At 38.7% G+C, this 21246-nt stretch overlaps 1 protein-coding gene across 5 annotated transcripts in view; it reads left to right on the forward strand.

Annotated features, from left to right (window-relative positions):
* The window catches only part of TENM2 (teneurin transmembrane protein 2), a 1770657-nt gene that overhangs the window by 1314118 nt on the left and 435293 nt on the right, over positions 1-21246 (forward strand). For all 5 annotated transcript variants that reach the window (XM_044069584.1, XM_044069586.1, XM_044069585.1 and 2 more), the window contains one exon: positions 12232-12432. In XM_044069584.1, the coding sequence (XP_043925519.1) occupies positions 12232-12432 (201 nt within the window). The remainder of the gene's footprint in view (positions 1-12231; positions 12433-21246) is intronic.

Raw genomic sequence — 21246 nt, forward strand, 5'->3', positions numbered from 1 at the left:
GGATTTGTGTCATCTGGAGTCTTGCAACAGGTGTCATGAAAATCATAGATGCCATGAGATCCAGAGTCCTGAGGAATTCCCTTGCTGAGATAGTAGTCGAAGAAAAAAATCAGGAATAGATCTAAAAACAGAGCTATTTTTTCTATAGAAGAAATGTTCTTTGAACAGAGATGTGCCATAGACACCCCAGGAGAATAAGTATGGGGGGGGCTTGCCATCTATATTGAGGGGTGTAAGGGGGCTTGATCCCCTGCATAAAGAGAACTTTAAATGAGAAGCCTGATGTTCCATATTCATTCTTCTGCATTTTCAGTCTTTTATTTTCCAGTTGTCAGTACTTGGCATTTTGAATGCCAACAATTCAGTAGGGAGACATTTTGGTATATCTCACTTGTACCAAAGACCTTGAACTTGTATCCACATAGACACTGCTCCCCAACCAAAGTCTGAGGTGTCTATAGTGACCGACTGTGTTGGACATAGAAGGGAGAATGGGTGGCCTGAAGTATAAAAAATATGTGTCTCCTGCAAAAAAATCTTCCTATTCACAAACCAGAAAACTGGAAAAAATGTCAGGGGATGTTAATGTTGGGACTGTATAAATTACAGTTAGCAATGTATTTTTGCCATGTGAAGTCTTGAAGCAGGTATCATGAGAATCAGATATAATGAGAGCCAAAATCCTTAGGAATTCCATTGCTGAGATAGTAGTCTAAATAGAAAAACTCAGGAATAGATCTAGATCGATACAGATCTACTTTTTCTTGTTGAAGAAAATTTCTTTGAACTGAGGTATCGTACAGATACCGCAGGAAAATAATCATGTGAGAATCAGTAAAAAAAAGATATCCATAAATTCTTCTGGAATCTCAATCTGCATAGGAGATCCCTTACCCAATCAAGACATAGGTTCATAGGTTCATAGGTTTATACTAGGCTATCTGCCCTAAGGCATCTACAAGCCTAGCCCAAATTATTGTGGCTTACGCCACCCCTTATATGAAAAAATACTGTGCCCATTAGTTTGTTGTGCCTCTGTCCAGCAGTGACCCAGAGATGATTCCCGATCTCCCATCCACAGGTCTAGATTTCTCTTGAACAGAGTCAGCGAGGTGCTCTGCCTCACATGGACCGGGATTTTATTCCACAGCATAGGGAGTCTCTGAGTGATAAATCTATCCCTCCAGCACGTCCTATTTATATCCGTGCTAAGGTTTAAGTCGCTTGCTCTAGTGGTTTTGGTGGATTTGGATTTTTTGAGGTGGAGCATGTCCATTAATTCCGGGTTGGACATGGCCTTGTATGTCAGGCACATGTCACCTCTGAGCAGCGGGCAGACGACTGAATAGAGCTGGAGTTTCTTCAATCTGGCAGCATATGATAGATTTTGGAGTCCCTTTATCCTTTTGGTGAGGAACTTTTGGGGTCTCTCCAATTGCTGCAGATGTCGGGTGAGATACATCCCGAATGGGGCATTGTACTCGATCATTGGTCTGATAAGTGAAGAGTACAGGGGAACAATGACCTCACTAGATCTGGATGTGAATCCCTTCATGATCAGGTGGGCAATGTAGAAGGTCTTTCTAACCACTTTAGCAATGTGAGTGTCAAAAGAAAGGCCACTGTCAACCTGGGTCCCCAGGTCCCTGATAACCTCTTCTGTGCTTAGTGGATTGCCACCTATATGGTAGCTTGGGGTTACCTTGTTTTTCCGAAGGGTATGACTATACATTTTTGGCGTTTAACTTCAGGCCATGGCTCTGGCACCAGCTATCTGTTTTCTGAAGGATATCAGTGTCGTTTGCAGTCATCTGCAAACTTTGTCAAAAAGTCCTCCCATGTTGGCCTGTTACTCTGAGAAGTAGATGCCAACAATGAGGCAAAGGACCGAGCCCTGTGGGACACCACTTGTGACGGCTTGGAGTCTGACACAGCGCCAGCAACTCTAATCCTGTGGGTCCTGGCCTTAAGCGAGTTTGCAACCCATCTTGTGACATATGGGTTTACACTTAAGCTGGTAAGTTTTTCTACAAAGGTCAAGGTAGGCTGTATGGACTGCCTTTCCTCATCAATGGCCTTGGTGACTATTTGAAGAAAGTGACCAAGTTCAAAAGGCATGATCTTCCCTTGACAAAGCCAAACTGGGTCGGGTCCAATGTCTGCAAGTCCCTATATCTTTGTTTATGAGCTCCATTATGATCCTCTCCATAGCTTTGCAGACTAGACTTGTCACCTTTGTGGAGTGGGACCACAGTTGCATCCTGTGGTAAGGCTGAGATTAAACAGCTGCCTTGGTTTAATTCCTCATTTACACCATCCGGTCCCATTGATGCTGTGTTTTAGCTTTAGAGAGCAGCTTTCACCTGCGCATTTGAGATTTCGGGAGGCTACACTCGGCTGGGATAGTTATCTCTCCTTTAGGGGAGAGGGGTGAAGTTTGCACTGAACCTGTCTGCCAGTATGTTGGCAATGTCTGTGGGTTCAGTGATTTTTGTATCATTTTGGACTAATTCTGAGCATATCTGTGAGTTTCCACCCAGGTTCCTAACATAGCTGAAAAAGGCCTTATGATTGTCCTTTGAATCCATGGCAATTTTTCTCTCAAAATTGGCCTTAGTTGATTTTATGAGTGCTCGTATTTTTTTACTAATAATGATCAGGGGTGACTTCCCTTTTATGGATTTTGTTCTATCATGTAATAGCTTTCTCCTCTTATTGTAAAGTTTGTTAATGGCTGGGGTCCACCAGACTGGACGTTCCTGACACTTTGAAAAAACACTCTGTAAAGAAAGGCCAGTCATCTAAATAAGAAAATACATGAGCACCTTGCAATCTGCAGTAGGCTGTCACAGGAACTAGATACTTTGTAAACACTTATAGCAGTGGATAGAATAAAGGGTAATGCAGAACAACTGATGATGTGATCCATAAAAGAACACCTCTAGAAACTCTGAACATATGGATCTAGGAATGTGACAAAATGTATCTTTTAAAAAATGTAAGGTTATTAAAGGATAATGTATAGAACCTGACAGAAGCAGCACTAAATAAAACCCTTCCCCTTAAGGGGAAATGAGGAGAGTTTCTAACAATCCCCAAGAGGTATATGTTCCACTGCAGAAGTGAAAACAAGAGTTGTTGGAAAGTCCCTGCCATAACTTTTTAAACATTTGCTTACAAGCAGCTTGATAGGACTGTTTATGTTGCCTGAAGAGAAGGCCAAGCATTAAATCTCTTGGCCAAGTTGGAGAAGGAAGTCTGAAAAATAGAGCACATGAATCAGCATACCTCTCTCATCACACTTCATACAGACCTCTGAAGCAGATAGGCAACACTAACGCTCTATCTGAGGGAGAATTTAAAACTTCATTTCTAACATCTTATGGGATGTTTTAAGAATGCACTCAAGCAAGCCTATGCAAAACAGTTTAATTGGAAACTGGATTGAGTCATGAAAGTGGTAGGATGGGTAGCCTCTTGAGATACATAACCAACTAATTACACAAAGCGAATTACTCCTCAGAAGAGGAAGTAAATGCCAAAAAATTCTTCTCATTCTCAGAAGAGGTAAGTAACAAAACATGTGAGTTTGTCCGCCGAGAGCTCTAAAAGCAAGTGTCACAGAAGAATACACTTCTTCCCTAAATATCTATCAAAAGCCTTCCCATCGTAAACAGAAGGAGAGGGAAATTTTTAACCAAATATCTAACAGCAGCTGGATTCAGAAAAGCAATAGCTGCTGAATCTGATTTGGGAAGACTGTATAAAAACTTAAAATACTGAGGAACTTTATACAATCTATCTGCTTTTTAGGGAGCAGCAGGCTGGTTGTCAGGCAATATACAGACTGTGACAAAAATATCCTGCAGAATAGAAGAACAGGAGGAATAAGACGGTTCTGGAAATTTCATTTATAACAAAACATAATAATTCCTGTGGGACTGGGCAACATCACTATTTTCCCACTGAAGCATCTGTTCCATTCTGGAAATAGTTACAGAGAACGAGGATCCTTCAAAGGGACTGGTCAAAGCCACAATCTTCTTAGAATTTGAGTCAGAAATCTGTGGAGACAAAACACAATCTGTACCTCACAATCATTTAGAGCTGCAGTTTTTTGAATCTCTTTGGAAAACGAAGAATCCCTTTTTCTTTAGAAATAGCCATACAGGAAGGGTCAAAAGCCTGTTCTAAACCTTGAACTAAGCCCAATAAATTACTCCTATCCTGGGTAAATGAGACAGGTGAAAGCATATTAAGTTTTTTGTTTCTTTTTTTCAAGAATTTCTGAAGAAATAGAACCAGAAGTATTGCTAACAAAAACTTCCCAAGGGATAGGCACAACGTTCTTGCTTGATAGTGTAGTATTCTCTGCCCCTTCTCCCAGGACTGGTAAGAGTGGTTCTCCTTTGCCTGCCAAGGGCACTCCAACAGCCCCAGAGGAAGAGTCTAACCCACAGTCAATGGTGGTTGTAGAGACTACACCAGCAGGACCCAAGGAAAAGATGAGTTGTCTGAGGAAGTACCCTGGCCACAGCAGAGTCATTCATCTGCAGCTGGGTCACTTTAACAGCCAGCTGTGGTAGCAAACAGTGAATAACAGTTTACTTCTTTTTGTGGCTGGAAGAAGGAAGAGCTGAGAAACCGGTAGGCTGTACCATGCTTAAGCTGAAAAAGGTGCCTGATTTCTAGGGAAGCCTAGCAGCACTAGTCAGTAAAGCAAGTATGGTATAAAACTAACTTTTTCCCCATTAAAACACAGTAAAAAGCACTTTAAACACTTAGCCCAGCCCACAAAAGTAAAATAAACCAACTTTCCCTGAAGAAAAAGTTGTTTAGTTTTAACAATTTTTTACCACAAAAGTAAAAAAAAGTGGCACATTTGTTTAAAACAAATTAAAAGTTATATGACTAAACCACTTTTTTCCCACAGCTTTAAAAATAACATTTTACATAAAAAAGTCTGTTACAAAAAGTAAAGTGGAAATTTCCCTAAAGGGCACTTATTTGCACAGCAGCATTAGCCAACTATCTATCCATGAAAGACCACAGAGTAGCGCTCTCTTTGGTGACATGGAAGCTCTGAAGGGCCTGTTACCAAACCTGAGTTTTTGTTCAGCTCAATTTGAAATGACTAACAGCATGTGTACATAGAAGGAACCCTGATGCTCTGGAAGCTGTCTGGCTGCTATATCCTTAGCAGGGTATAACCCATATAGCTTAGGTAACTGCAGCAGTCATATCCATATGAAGTACATGAATCTGTTTGATTTGAACCTGAGTGGTGAATTGTTTTTAGACTTCTGTTTTAGTCATGAGTACTTTAGCACAAACACGTTTGAAAACAAGGGTCTATAGGCCCATAAGTGTAGTTCTTATCAGTGCATCTTGGAGTAAAGTTTAATGGTGCACTTTGTCATCAAATCTGAGGCCTTATATTTTGGACACTCAAGTCAGATCAGGAGGGCTGCTGAGCTCTCTGCTGAACACTTTTTGGTAGTGAGTTGGGTCAGACAGCTAGGGCAGAAGCTAAACAGACCCAGCAGATGCAAACATGTAATAAGGGTGTCCAAGGAGCACCTATTTCATGATTCTGTATGGAATGAGTTCAACTCTTATATTTGGAAGACCTGCTCCTGCCTACCTGGGGATGTCAGAGAAGTGAAATGTGAAGAGGCCCTCTTCAAGACCTACTTAACTGAGGTGTCACTGAAGAGCTGTAACTGAGAGATGGCCATTGCTCAGAATGTGCATAATGCAAGTTTTTTGTGGTGGACACCAGAGGTAAGGGAGATCATCAGGTTAAAGAAACACTATATGCAAATCACACAAAAAAACCCTTCCCTAATAATACCACTATTCAGACAAAATGTGTTTGGAGTACTGCTATTTTTCCCTAGTTGACCAATTGCAAAATGAGAATGTTTGTCTTGCTTTTGTGATTGGTGTAGTTTTTGACATTTTTGATTGGTTTGTTGAAGTGAGTTTCATTGTGCAGAAGTCGAGAAATTGAGAGTTGTTTCCTCTTAGTGGTTGGTAATATATTCATATTTATAAACATATTCTGATGTAAACAAAACTTCTATTGTAAATAAGAGGTGTTCCATTTAAACACATAAAGAAAATAAAAAAAAAATGTCTGTCTGAAAAAAGAAAAAACATTTTGTTGTATTAACCAGAGAAGTGTTGCTGTTATTTTAAATTAAAATTTTACATTGAGTGGAAAGAAGTTTTCCTGCATCGAATAGAGCATTTACTTTGGAGTATGCCACTAAATATCTTAAATGTATCTCACTGTGTAAAAGTAATGCTAAAGCTATAGCTAGGGAGAAAGTCTTATCATCTATATTACAGATACCTAAGAAAACAGTCCTAAGAGAGATGAATTAGGCAGTCCTGCGGTGGTTCAAAGTCACAGAACCATTGGCAGAACTGGTACAAGCTATGTACAATGATCCAGAGACACAGATATGAGCAATGTTTGGACTCACAGAGTGGTTCCCAGTAGAAGTGTGTGTTAATCAGGTTTCAGCTATGAACCACTGTTATTCATACCTGTGATGGACTATATTAGCAGATAAGGTAGCAGGGACAGATCAAGAAAGCTGCTGCATACAGACAATGTGGCATTACAACCAGACTTTGAACAAGAACGTTAGCGAATGGATGGGGAATGGAATGCAAAACTGAAGGCACATTGGATGAAACTGAGTACAGACAAGACAGTTGTCATGCCAAGCAAATGAAGAAATCAGGAAAAGCTAAAAACTGAGATAGAAGGGAACACAATGAAACAGGTTAATAGCTTCATGTATCTTAAATGGGTGGTTTAAGTAAAAGAAAGTCTGAATAAGGAGGTCAAAGCTAGAATCAGAGGTGCTGCAGCCAAGTGGCACTGAGCGTTATGGATAATGTATGACAGACAAATGTCAAAGAAGCTAAAAAATAAGGTGTACAAAGCAGGAGTGGGACCAGTACTTCTGTATGGTACAGAAATTTGGGCAGTAAAGGTAGAGCATTTAAGGAAGCCAGAGGTGTTAGTGATGAAGTGCCTGGAACAGGTACTAAGATTTGCAATGTGGGTTAGATGAAGAAATGATGTAATCAGAGCAGAAGCAAAAGTATCTTCAATCGCAAAGAAGGTCAAAGAGAAAAGATTACTGTGGTTAGGGTGCATGTGCAGGAAATAAGAAGATGATTTGGTAAAAATGATTTGGCAGAGATAAAAAGAAGGCAAGATGAAGAAAGAACATCTATCCATGAGATGGATGAATGAATGGATGGATGGATGGATGGATGGATGGATGTTGGGTCAGAGAAGAACTGTGACAGTCTCATATGACTGTTGAAAAAGATAGGAGAGTGGCAACTGAATCAAGGGTTATAGTGACAGTTAACAAGGTACACATACCCCATGTAGAAAAAATGTGGAGAAAAGGGGTCATTGATGCTGATGATAATGATTTGAAGGAAGTACATGTCTACTACTAGGATATGTTAGAAAATCGCAAAATTTTGTCTTTACAAATAGTTTTATACTCCATGAAGACTACAGAAGGTAGAACCACCTTCATTGGGAGAATGGTGAAGGGGTGCTAGGAACAAGAAAGCACACTTTTCAGGTGTGTTCTGGGTTGGCAAACTTTAAGGATGAATGGGAAGAGTTGTTATGGAGGCTTATGAGTCAGGAAGTGCAAATAACAAAAAAGCTCATGTTGTAAGGATACAATCATGAAACAAAGTCTAATAACCCGGAAAGGGTAACAGAGGCACAGAGGACAGCATTGCTGCCTCACAGCAAGAAGCTCCCTGTGCAATTCTCAGCTGGCGTGCCTTCTGTGTGGAGTTTGCATGCCCTTCCTGTGTTTGTGTGGATTTCCTCTGGGTGTTCCAGTTCCTCCAATATTCCAAAGGCATCTAGTAAGTGGACTGGACACTCTAAATTGGCCATAAATGTGACAGTGCATATGAGTGTGTGGTGTGGAAGAACTACTTCAGCAGGGCTAGCTACCCAGCAGTGTAAACTTTGGCTCTAGATGATTCTCACTGTTGAATTGACACCTGACCCCATGTGCAAAATGGGAAAAGAGGTTGTAAATGGATGGCTGGCTGGAACAGGAAAAGGGCAAATATTCATCTAGTGATGGTAGCAACTAAAAAAATCATGATTAGAACATGGAAATTAAGAGAATTGCTGACATCAAAGAAGTTATTGTATCGGTGGGGGATAAACAGAAATGTTGTAGAGTAGACTAGAACTTCCTGGGAGAAACATGCGTTTACCTTTGGAAATGTGCAGGAAATGTATTAAAGAATGATGCATTACTAAAAGACTGGGTTAGAACCATGTTGGAAATGCATTGTAAATAACTATAACAGGTGCTTAATGAATGGTCAACATCTTTCTGTTAGGAAACTCCACGTAATTGTAGAACCAAATACCAACAAATGTAAAAGAAATCCAGGCCACCTAATGAGGTAAAAAACAGTCTTTATAAAAAGTCCACAGTACAAAATCTTATAAGCGCTTTCATCTACAAGCTAGACTTCTTCAGATAAGAATCATATTACAACTGCTACCCTTCCCTTATATAGCATTTCCCCAAATTGATCAATTAACATTTAAAAGGGAACTCTTTATGAAATAGCACTTTCCATAAATTTAATGTCTCCGTGCATTTTCACTAATAAAATGATCATAGAAAATTATCCCATTATTTGATAATGCCCGAGCCATTGCTGGTTAATTACCCAGCGACATTTCCCAAAATGGCACCCCTCAATCCAAGATGATTAGCAAAAAAAATTCCATGCTGCAGTCTGGTGCTCCTCACCTCTCTAAGAAATGCCATTCCTCTGTGCCCCTCAACTCTTTAGCTGAGGAGCAAAAATAAATAAATAAATAAAAATAAATCACTAAATCAATCTCATCCACTTTATTTTTATAATGTGTAGCAGCTTATACCACACACAAAGCAACAACTTACATTATACACAAAGTAACAACTTACATATAGCATTAGAATTCATTTCCATATCTGCGGTGGTACAGCGGTAGTGTTGTTACCTCACAGCAAGAGGTTCTCCTGTTCGATCCTTGGCTGGAGTGCCTTCTGTGTGGAGTCAGCATGCCCTCCCTGCGGTCGAGTGGCCTCTGAAAGACATGTGTGAATGGGCGTGCCTTTGCTGAAGGTTGGGTGTTCGGCTGGCAACTTGGCACCATAAATATCAACTGCCAATCATTAGTGGACCGGAGTTCTGCTGTGGCGACCCCTAACCGGGAAAAGCTGAAAAGACAAACTAGCAAGGAAATGAATGTTGGCACCAGGCCAATCACGCCTCAAAAACTTTAGATGTTGTTTATGTTTGGAAATTTGTTATTTGCAGTAAATGTGTTTTCTCTTAATTAACAAGTTATAAGTATTAATATTAAAAAATGGAATCTTTGATATTATGGGGGACAGATAGCTTAAAGGAGCCTATGAACAACTGAAAGTCAAAGTTGTTGGTAGTGTGCATCAGAAAAGGTTACTGTCCGATTATATACTTTTTATGCTAGGTTATAATAATTTGCAGTAGATGGGAAAGAGTTATGGAATTTCTAAACAGTTACTGTTTTATATTCTATTATTAAGTTGTGTTTGTTGAACTAAATGAAATTAACATTTATAAAAAGGAACAAATCCTTGTGGGGCGTGACCTGTTTACCACCCTGCACTTGCTGTTGTCTACTGGAGCAACAGATTTAATTGTGGATAATGATTGTCATAATTATATAAATACATCAAAAACACAAACTCAGTAACACATTTCTTATGTCTTGTGAAAGCTCACATCAGGCTGAACAAGAGTGCTGTGGCATTATATGTCTAGGTTGTATAGCTTCAAAGATACAAAAAGTTTTAAAAACTTTAGAGACCACTATAAGTTTGAATTTTGTGTTTATTAGCATATATTTCAATACTGTGATTCTAAAGCAGATTTTTACATCACTGCTTTTTTTCTACCTTTTTAGTTGCATTTACATTTCACAGGATATTTTCATTTGCTTAGATTATGCTCTTTTAACTTGATTTTTCAGAAAATGTTCTGGAATGTAAGGATGCTTGTATGTTGCCACTTCAAGAGGAGTGACATTCTGCAGTTCAGATGTGTTAATTAGTTGTTTTATCCTGATGGTTTGAGGCATACTAGAGTGTTATTTTACTGTAGGCTATATCTGCATAACTATACCTGTTGTTCCTTTATATGGTTTATCAGAGTATAAAATGTTAGTTTGGTAGCATAGTTGTACAACTGTTCCCTTATAAATTTTATCATAACATAAAATGCTTTAGACTGGTGATGCAGTTTTAAAATTGTTTCTTTATAAGTTTAGTTAGCATGTAAAATGATTTAGATTGCTGACATACAGTAAGTAATTTTATAATTCATGAAGTAAGGCTTTGTCCAAGTGTAATAAATAAGCAGTAACACCCAGCAGGGCGTGCATTTCAGGTAAAAGACTGCCAAAAGGTGTTAAGAAGTCCAATACCACAGTCACAAAATGTGAGGAGATTAAGGCCTTACTGCAATTATTGTTTGGTCTTGGCTTGTATTTATCTGCTGACATTTTTCTGTGTATTTTTGTACTTTTTCATGAAATTAAGATATGAGTAGGGGAATACATCTTTGTGGTGAGTATACTGAGGGAGGAATAGGGTTAGGTAACAATAGTAAGAAATCAGGTGGAGGTGAATAAACTTCGGAGAAATACTGTTGGGCATTATGTACAGCCAGGAGTCTGTTTAAAAAATAAACTAACTGGATGATGTAAATGTATGTGCTTGCTTAATATCTCCAATGTATCTATGTCATTTCTCAGAAGCCACACTTTGCCTATAAAGTAATACACTCAGTGCTACTGTCACTACCTTGTAACAGTTTTTTATGAAAACATTGACCATACTTAGAAACTGACAACCTTGTGTCAGAATAAATACATGATAAATGTTTTGTATTATAACTTTCAGCAGTCTGCCTTGAAAAGACAAGGGTGTTTGTCACAGTGTATTATTGCCAGTGGTACTTTATTTATTTCTGTTTATTAAGCAGGTAGGCGAGTTGGTCAGTGAACCCCAAGTAAGGTAAATGTATTACATATGATTCTCATGGAGCAGCAACATTAGAAGTAGCTAAAGTTAATTACTGTTCGTCATTTAGCAGTCCATATTATGCACTTGGATACCAGTTTAAAGAGAGATATGCAGATTGTAAAGACAGAAAAGTAAAACTGCTACCATGGTTAAGATGTACTGACGTCTAATAAACATACACACTGCTGTACTGCCTAAGATGGCATCAGGGAGAACATAGCCATTCACTGGTGTAAGAGCTGAGAAATGATTTGTTAAGTTTAAGATTACCTAATGTTATAAACAGAATTACCCTGATAAATGTCTAATAAAGTGTGAAAAAAATATGAAATGTGGTGTTGGTCCACTAAAAGAAAACAAAAACACTTGATTGCATAATAGCAATATAAATAACACTTAATATCTCTGAAGATGTAAATCTTACAGTACACGTATCAATGACTGTTTTCTTCAACAACATTTAAGGTTTTACATAATGCCGTGCAATAGTTTGCAAGCACTTTTTTTTAAAGTATTAAAGATATATGGAAGAATAGTGTATTTTCATAAGTACTGACAAAGAACTAGCAATATCAATAATATATTGCAATATAAATGGACATTAACAATGATTTTTCTGTTTCCTGACATTGCATTTCACACCATATCCCTCAATAACATGCAGTATCTCAGTTATGAAAATATGAACGTAAACATGAAAATGTCAATAATAAGTGCCAAACAGTTCCTCTACTTTAGGGCATCCTACATTAATAATCTCAGTGTTATTTTATTAATAATTCCTTGCTGTCTATAATACTGCCTATTATTGGCTGATAAGTCAGTTTGTTAAGAAAGTCAGACCCAATAAAAAAGGACGGTTGCTATAAGAAGCTATAGGTGTTAATTGGAAGTGTACAAAAAAGTACTATAGGGTTAAATGAGGTAGAGTGGTTATTCATTAAAGTGAGATGAGTCACACTGAAATTACTGACCAGTAACACAGCATGACCATAAAATAAATGAAGCTTCAGTTCAATCCTCTTCTTACACACTTTATTGAAAATAGCTAGGCTGCCTTTGTGTAAACTAACTTCAGCTCTCTTATTCTTTTCAGTTGACTGCCGAGACCCAGCTTGCTCTAATCATGGAGTGTGTGTGAATGGAGAGTGCCTTTGTACCCCAGGGTGGGGAGGCCAAAACTGTGAGCTATCAAGGTCGCTTTGCCCAGACCAGTGCAGTGGGCATGGAACATACATCACCGAGACAGGTCTCTGTAACTGTGATCCCAACTGGATGGGTCCTGACTGCTCTGTTGGTAAGACAGTTCTTCTCTTCCTTTGTGTATTGTTATGCTAATTGTCTTTTTATTCTGTTATTTTTATACAGCTCATTCTGTAGAGCTTGAAATGAAGAAACAGACTAAAAAATGAAAACTCATAAATGTTAATCCACTGGTATAACTTTTACATCATTTTCAAGTCTTTTATATAAACATATCTTAAAGCTGCTCAATTGTTTAGGTGTTGTGGGGTTTTTCTTGCTGTTTCATCTGGTTCCAATATCTTAAAGGTAGTTAGAAATTCTCTTGCCTATGTGTTAGGTGAAGAAACAGATTTCTTAATCTTGGGTTTATGACACTGTACATATTTCTGTCAAGCATCAGCTGGCATTAATATGTTATACTATAAATATTGTACCTTCTTTGTAATCTTACTGTGTGTGTGTGTGTGTGTGTGTGTGTGTGTGTGTGTGTGTGTGTGTGTGTGTGTGTGTGTGTGTGTGTGTGTGTGTGTGTGTGTGTGTGCGTGTGTGCGTGTGCATGTGTGCGTGTGTGTGTGTGTGTGTGTGTGTGTGTGTGTGTGTGTGTGTGTGTGTGTGTGTGTGTGCCTGTGCCTGTGCCTATGTTTGCTTTCGCTGTCCATATTCGTGTCTTTACTCTGGGTGAAGGAATTCTCAGTTCTAGCTGTGAATTAGAACAGAGTTGAGCATTTAATGACAGGATGAAATGATTCTAGCCTCAAGTCATACACTGTGAGGTTGAATGGAAATAAGTCCTGTCTGCTGTGAATGTGTTGGAAGTCAATCCTGGGTGCCAGCCTAGCAGGTGCAAGGATTCTTCATTTTTAAATCTACACTGCACTAACATTACCAACACGGTTACCATAGTTTCATGCACAGATTTTTTTTATTCATTCTACCATTTTGCGATGTAAAACATTACTTAAGAGCTCCACTTTTCTTAAAACATACATAATAATTCATGATCGAAAACTAAATGTGTTTCCAAGCCAGTGGTCCTTTATGTGTGAAGAATTAAAAGTGGCTGATTAAATGCATGGTTGCATAGTAATTATGTGGTTATGTTAAAGAAAAAAAAGTTTTAATTGTAACTAAACAGTCCATCGTTTTGGGAACTATAATTAATGAAAACAAGTTCAGGCTAGGTAGAGACACTCACTGATTACTGTTGTATAGAACTACTATCGTATTTCTCCATAAATAAGGTCTAACCAGAGAATAAGGCCTAGTATGGTTTTCCAGGGTGGTCATGATATAAGCCCTACCCCAAAAATAAGCCCCAGTTAAGATTGTCAACAACACATGGCGGACATGTTGAATTATAACATAATAATATTATTGACACCTGTTGACTGAGGTTATCGTATTGTGCTTGCCATTTTCAGACCATTCGGACACACAACTTCTTCTCTTTGCAGAAAGTCATAAGATTCTTTCCCTAGGAGTCCTGCATGATTCTTACTGTAACCCTAATCCTCACTCACACTTGATGTTTGAGATCCTTGGCCCATAAACACTGGCAAGTGTACTTTGATTGGTCAAAGTACAGACAACGCACGTAAAACGTGTGCACTTGATAATGTACGGGTGTCGTCGTGTCTTCTTAACTGTTTCCATTTTTGTTGCCACTCCTGTCTCGTAAGTCTTGAACTGACCCCCCAGACAAGATGAGTGCAAAAAGAAAGAGCTATTCCATTGAGTACAAGAAAGGAATCGTGGAGGACTCACAGGAAATAATTTGATGCCTTTCTGCAAAGATAAGAAGTTGGATCTCTGACTGGTCCAAAAATGGTGAGCAGAGTACGATAACCTTAGTCAACAGGTGGGTGAGGGAAATGCTAAGAAGTGCAAGTGTGGATCAGGTCAGCAACTATTATTTCCTGAGCTGGAAGACATCATCTGTGAATGGATTGCTAACAGGAGAGCAAAGGCTTTGGTTGTGTGCAGGGCTGATATTCAAGTATTTGCCCTTGCAATGGCACCACAGTTAGAAATATCCTCAGAAGAATTCAAAGCATCACAACATTGGCTGAATGGCTTCCTTCAGCGATATGAACTGTCTCTAAGAAGATCGACAACACTGTTCAAGCTGGAAGATACTGAAGTTATTAAACGTGCATGTGCATTCATGTCCTTTGTTGATGGCATTGACTTTTCTAAATACCAACTCTCCAACATGATTGTTATGGATAAAACTGCAGTGTTTATGGGCCAAAGATCTCAAACAACAATTGATCAGAGTGGTGCCTCATCAATCTACATTCCCTCCACTGGTTATGAAAGTGGACGTGTTACCTGTATTTTGGAAATTCGTCTAGATGGAAAGAAAACTCCACCTCTAATCATTAGTATGGGCAAGAAAAATAAGATTGAATGTGTTTCAGGCATTTACATTCTTGAAACCGAAAAAGCCTGGTGCACACAACCAGTTAAAAGGAAGTGGTTTGATGTAATGCTGCCACTTGTTTTGTGAGGTGGTGAAAGAGGTCTGCTACTCTGGGATTCAGCCAGCACTCACCATGCTAAAGACATGAAAAACTTCCTTACACAGAGAAGAATAGATCAAATAATGATTCCTGCAGGAATGACCGCCTAGCTCCAGACTCTTGATATTGCAATAAACAAGCCATTCAAGGACCATTTGCGCATGGAACTCAATGACTACATTGAAAGTAAAATGGAGAGAAATCAGAGTGGAAACTTTGGAAGCCTAGCCTGCAAGAGGTTGTGACTTGGGTGAAGAATTCTTGGGATAAAATCACTGACAGCTGTGTTGCCAATGCACTACAAGCAGGCTACATGGACAAGCAGTGCTCATTTAATGAGAGCTCTATTGCTGGGCATGACAGATTGGGGCCAATGGTGCTACAGGAAATAGAGTCACAAGAAATTCAGGCCGGAATTCGGGGGTTGGAGACTTATGACAGTGTTCCAGAAGAAGATGACATGACTGTATTTGAATAACTTTTCCATTATCGGGGCAACAGAACGGATAGCTTCTACTTTCAGCTGCAAGCAAATTCTTGTCAGTTTTTTTACTTTATTGTATTAAGGTAACGTTTCATTATCAAGGAGTAATTACAAAGTAAGACCACTAGTTCCCAGACTTCATTTTTATGACTTTCCATCATTTTTCTCTTATGGTTTGGTTAAGGAATAAAGAAAGCATCACCATTCAAAAAGTGGCATTTATTCACCTGATTTATTCCCCTCCTCCAATACACATGTATTGAGATTTTTCTGCTGTTTCTGTTAAGCATAAAATATTGCACTGTGAAAGCCAAGGTGTAGATATTCTGAAGCTGAAATGTTTGTTGCACCATTTATGTAGAATTTTCACACAACTATTAATGTGTTACCTAGAACTGTTGCTCAATAATGGAAAAGTAACAAATAAATGTCAATTTGTGTACATGAATAAATGATTTGAGAAAATGAATAAATGTTGATTTTTTGTACATGAATAAATGATTTGCATTTGTGTACATGAATAAATGTCGATTTTTGTACATAAATAAATGAATTAATGTAGATTGTTGTACGGGGGGGGTAAATAAGGCATCCCTTGATAATAAGCCCTAATGCGTATTTCGGCGCGGGAAAAAGTATAATACCTGGTCTTATTTTTGGGGAAATACGGTACCACTACACAGGGCTAAGCTAGTAAATCTACCCTCTTAAGCTGCACTTATGCTTTCAGAGTTTGACTGTCCAGGATATGAGCAACAGACCGGACTATAATATAATCATTGTCTTGGACCACAGCTTCTAGCTGGATGTAAACCAAGCAGTTATGCAATCTACATGAAGATATGAGAAAGTCAGTGAAGAGAAGAGAAATTGTCTTTCAGTCCCATTAAAGTTAAAGTTAGCAGTGTGATGCTTGTTCTCACACTACTGGACTCTTTTCTGTTGTCTCCATCTGTCCATCCACCTGTTGATTTATGATAAAGAGGCCACCATTTTCCTAATGAAATATATTTAACCATACTTTAACTGCAGCCATCCTGACTTATCTCATCCCTAAACACTCAGTACAGTAGCCACTTGTGACTTGTGACTCTTCAAACATCCCTTTCTTCCACCAGAATTGACTGATTGATTGATTGATTGATTTTCATTTTCCTCAGTGCTTATACTATTGATTATTTTTAACAAATAACTTTGAGTAGCGAATATGTTTACAGTAGATTTACAGTTGTGGTAAGCAAATAAGTTCTTAGACTGGAATAACATAAAGGAAACATTAATGTTGCTCAAGCAGTAAAATTGTGTAAAGTAAGTGCATGTTTTAGAGGTTTAAGAACCAGATTACCCACATGCAGAATAAGGGGTACTTGTGATTTTGGTGGACCAAAGACCCCATGCATTGCAGACTCTTAACAGCAAAAAACTACTGTATCTGCAGTATTTAGGTCTTCCTTTAGGCTGACGGAAGGAACATCTTCCCAAGACTGCAGAGAATAGGACTGGTTGATGAATGTGAGCTATTGTGCCAAGGCAGGACAGTTGTCTAAAAAACTGTTTGTTGATAAAACAACAGCATTCATCTCTCAGGTAAGGAAAGCTATATTACTCTTCCCAGGAGTAATACAGTGATGTTTCTGTCTCTTAATATTTCCAAACTATCAACATATCAACTATCAACATATCCTCCTATGTCAAACTTTTTAGTCTGTTGGGCATTTGTAACATAGACAATGGATTTTGTAGGCTCATTTGGCATGAGGCCTAGCCAAAAATTATGTACTTGAGGCTTTGCCTATGTGCAAAAATTAACATAGGAATATTGTTAAGCAGGTGATCATGGGAACCACAACATGTGCAGCTGTATGCACTTTTAAGAAGACACACCTTAATGGTCTTGCCACCCTTTCTAAGAACTAAGTAGTGCTTGCCTCCCAAACTGAGCAGTAACATACATGTTAACCATGGAGTAAATGTGTTTCTACCCATCCAGTCATCATGACTAGCTGAAGTAGTATTTTTTTATACCATAATGTTAACATATTCCCTTGACTGAGAATGTGGTGTGTTAGGAATCTAGCCCTCTGGTGAGACTTGTTTAGGCACCAACAGGCATTAGAAGTTCTACTTAAAAAAAATCAATGGTTTAAAAAATATTAACATAAAAGTGAATAAATTCCCTCACACCCGAATTAGAAAAGCAAAGCTTTAATTTGGCCCACATATACTGTTAATAAACTTTCCCCACTGCAACTTGTCCGATTCCAGCTCAAAAACCTATGCCTATATAACTCATCCCCACATAAAGTAACTCATGCATAAATGCAGTTTAGGGTTAAAAGACAACAGTACTTGTGGGAGTCTAAAAATAGATTTGTATCTAGTATTTTGAAAGCACGACAGACATTAATCTGTTTCATAGGTAAGTGCTAGGCTGTCTGCCATTGTGGGCCATTTTAAGCCGAGCTAATTTCCTTCAAATGTGATAAAGAAACCCTGTACCTTGTGTCTGTGAGGTAAACACCTTAATCACTCTGCCAATCCCCAACACTAGTAAAAGTCTTAGGCTATCATTTACAAGCTGAGACATTAACCAGAGGCTAGAATTAAACCATGTATCTTGTAAAGACCTTAAGTATTATGTCAACCTCTCCTCACCATGATTCCAGTTCACAGACTTCACCCTGTCCTGTAATGATACTATAGAAAGTGAAGTTTTTTGTTCAAATTAATTCTTATAATTAGTTATTTACTTGTTGTGTTGTTGTGCATTTCTGCTTATTATGTTGGGTAATTTTTCAATGTGCATTATTGCTTCCAGTGTGACACGATTGCTAAATTTAACCATTTTAAATATGTAGATTCTCAATTTAGTCAGAAAACATATTTTAACTAGAAGTTCAGTGCTGATGTATGTTCTTCTCTGTTGAATGGTAGCATTTATATCTTCATCTGGGAGCGAAATTCAAAATACATGTGCATATTAAGCTGTTGTATAATTTGTTACATCACTGAAAAAATTATATGCACATGTGGAAAACAGTCATTTGTTTTACATTTCATAAGACTGAAACTCTCTCTCTCTCTCTCTCTTGTTGAGCAGGTGACATAGTTTTACAGCATTTTATCATAGAACTGTTGTAGAATTCTATTCAACAGCTGACTTAAGTGACTTATTAAGAACGGGCTGGTTTTTAGCTTGCTTTAAGCAGCTTGTTTACAGCTATTACTTTTCAGTTTGCATTGTAGTATCTTACAGAATAGTTCCCAGTGCACTGATTTATGCTGATAGAGTTTACATATTAATTTGATATGATATGGTTTGCAGTTAGTATCTGATTGATTTTAACTGGTTTATAATTCATGTAGGACACCGGAACACTGCATATTATTCAAGCCTCTCAGTCTTTTGCATTTTCTTAAGTATGAAGAGAACCTTTCATTCTTCTTTGGTCTGTCAGGTATTTGAAAAGAACTATGTGTGAATTGATTGTTAGCTTCTAAAAGACATGGTCTTTTTGTTATTTTAACAGTACTAGGTGTGCAGTGATTACTTTTGAAAGATTTGTAAAACTCCATCATCAGAAGGAGCTCAGGGGCATAGCTGTATCATTGTCTCTGAGGAAAAATTTTAAGGTAAATTAAGTGAGAATTGCCTATCATCTAATGTTAACCACCTTTCATATTATAGCTTGTATAGCATTTGCTTAACAGGTCAAAAATAAAAATGTGATGCATTAGCAAAGTTTAAGAAAGGTGAGGGGATATTAGGGATCCAAGAATGGGACATGAAGGAAGTAACACATATTAGACAAAAAAACTATAAGATATATATAGGGAGAGACAGAGAGGGGGAATGAGGTGCAGGATGATAGAGGATATGTGATAAGCAGGAAAATACGTTAGCTTCATTGTAGCAGTCTGGAGCTAGGGGTGTTAGTGAGCAGACTAGATACATGAAACATTGTAGCAGTCTGGAGCTAGTGATGTTAGTGAGCAGACTAGATACATGAAACATTATAGCAGTCTGGAGCTAGGGATGTTAGTGAGCAGACTAGATACATGAAACATTGTAGCAGTCTGGAGCTAGGGGTATTAGTGAGCAGACTAAATATATGAAACATTGTAGCAGTCTGGAGCTAGGGGTGTTAGTGAGCAGACTAGATACATGAAACATTGTAGCAGTCTGGAGCTAGGGGTATTAGTGAGCAGACTAGATACATGAAACATTGTAGCAGTCTGGAGCTAGTGATGTTAGTGAGCAGACTAGCTACATGAAACATTGCAGCAGTCTGGAGCTAGGGATGTCAGTGAGCAGACTAGATACATGAAACATTGTAGCAGTCTGGAGCTAGGGATGTTAGTGAGCAGACTAGATACATGAAACATTGTAGCAGTCTGGAGCTAGGGGTATTAGTGAGCAGACTAAATATATGAAACATTGTAGCAGTCTGGAGCTAGGGGTGTTAGTGAGCAGAGTAGATACATGAAACATTGCAGCAGTTTGGAGCTAGGGGTATTAGTGAGCAGACTAGATACATGAAACTAGTCAGAATGGGACAGGAAAGGAAACAACAACAAGAGGCCTGGAGACAAGATGCTGTGGGAAAATGTGGGGGAAGACAAAGGATGGGAAGGGGCATTCAGAGGTTGTCAGGGGAATACAGACAAATGAGGTGCACAGTGTAAGGTGAAAAGAGAAAGTGGCAGATGTAGCCATGGAAAAGAGGACAAGAAAAGGAACCAAGATGGATGAAGAGATGCAAAGAACTGTGATAAGTGGTAAGGGGGAGATAGAGGTAGTGCTGGTTGAGGAGGAACCAGCAACACAAGAAGAGTAGGGAGGAAGTGGGCATGGTGGGACACTCAACCAGCAGAGAGAGAGAGAGAGAGAGAGAGAGAGAGAGAGAGACACGGCAACACTGGAGGGTACAAGATGGATGGAGAAAAGAAAAATAACAGCATGCCAGGAAGGAACACACCAAGTGTGAGCACTGGGAGAGACTAACAGTTTTGGAAGTAGAGATGGAAGGGCTATAGGCAGGAGGGGTAGTGAACAGACGCAGGAGGTGAAGGATATTGGAGCCATTGCTGGGACAACTAATAGAGCTTTGTCAATTGGAGACTCTGTCACAAAGAGGACTAGGTCTTTAGGTAAGGAGGAAAGGAAAGACCAGATTTCAGAGAAACTAGTATTGGAACATCAACTCAGTAGGTGGAGGTGATGAAAGCAATTAGCAATGGGGGAGGTGCATGTTGTGTTGTGTTTCATATAGGCACCTGTGATCTGTCAGAGGAGATGGTTGAAGTGGCAGAAAATGTTACCAGGAAAGAGAATAGAGGTAGCATCCTCACAGGTGTTGCCTGTAGCAGCAGCTAGCAGACAGAAAACAAAGAAGAGAATGGAATATAATGACTGTTTGTAGCAGTGGGCAAGGGAGAAATGTTTGTGAGTGGCAGTATTGCCTTTCGCTTCACCCTTGTGACCAAACCACACCAACCCTGGGTAAATCCAGCAGTACCCACACCCAGGCATGGGTTATTGCTTAATTAATCAATTGATTGACATGATTAGAAAAACCCATAGCTGCATCTACCCATATACCCAGGTCATTGAATGAGTCTACAGTTTCAATCACAGTGTGCTGTATTAAATATTCACCTTTAAGTTTATGTCTCCCAAATATCATATGCTTAGTTTTTGATGTATTTGTCAGCATAGTATTCTCCTGTGCCCAAATGGACAGTTTAGTCAAGTTATTTTGCAGACATGCCTTATCTGTAACACATGTAATCAGTTTACACAATTTCAGGTCATCTGCATATAGACTGTAGAACACCTCAGATGAAAAAGTAAGGTCTG

The sequence above is a fragment of the Protopterus annectens genome, chromosome 4.part0 (genome assembly GCF_019279795.1).
Source record: "Protopterus annectens isolate FY-2018-M chromosome 4.part0, PAN1.0, whole genome shotgun sequence".
Lineage (NCBI taxonomy): Eukaryota > Metazoa > Chordata > Ceratodontiformes > Protopteridae > Protopterus > Protopterus annectens.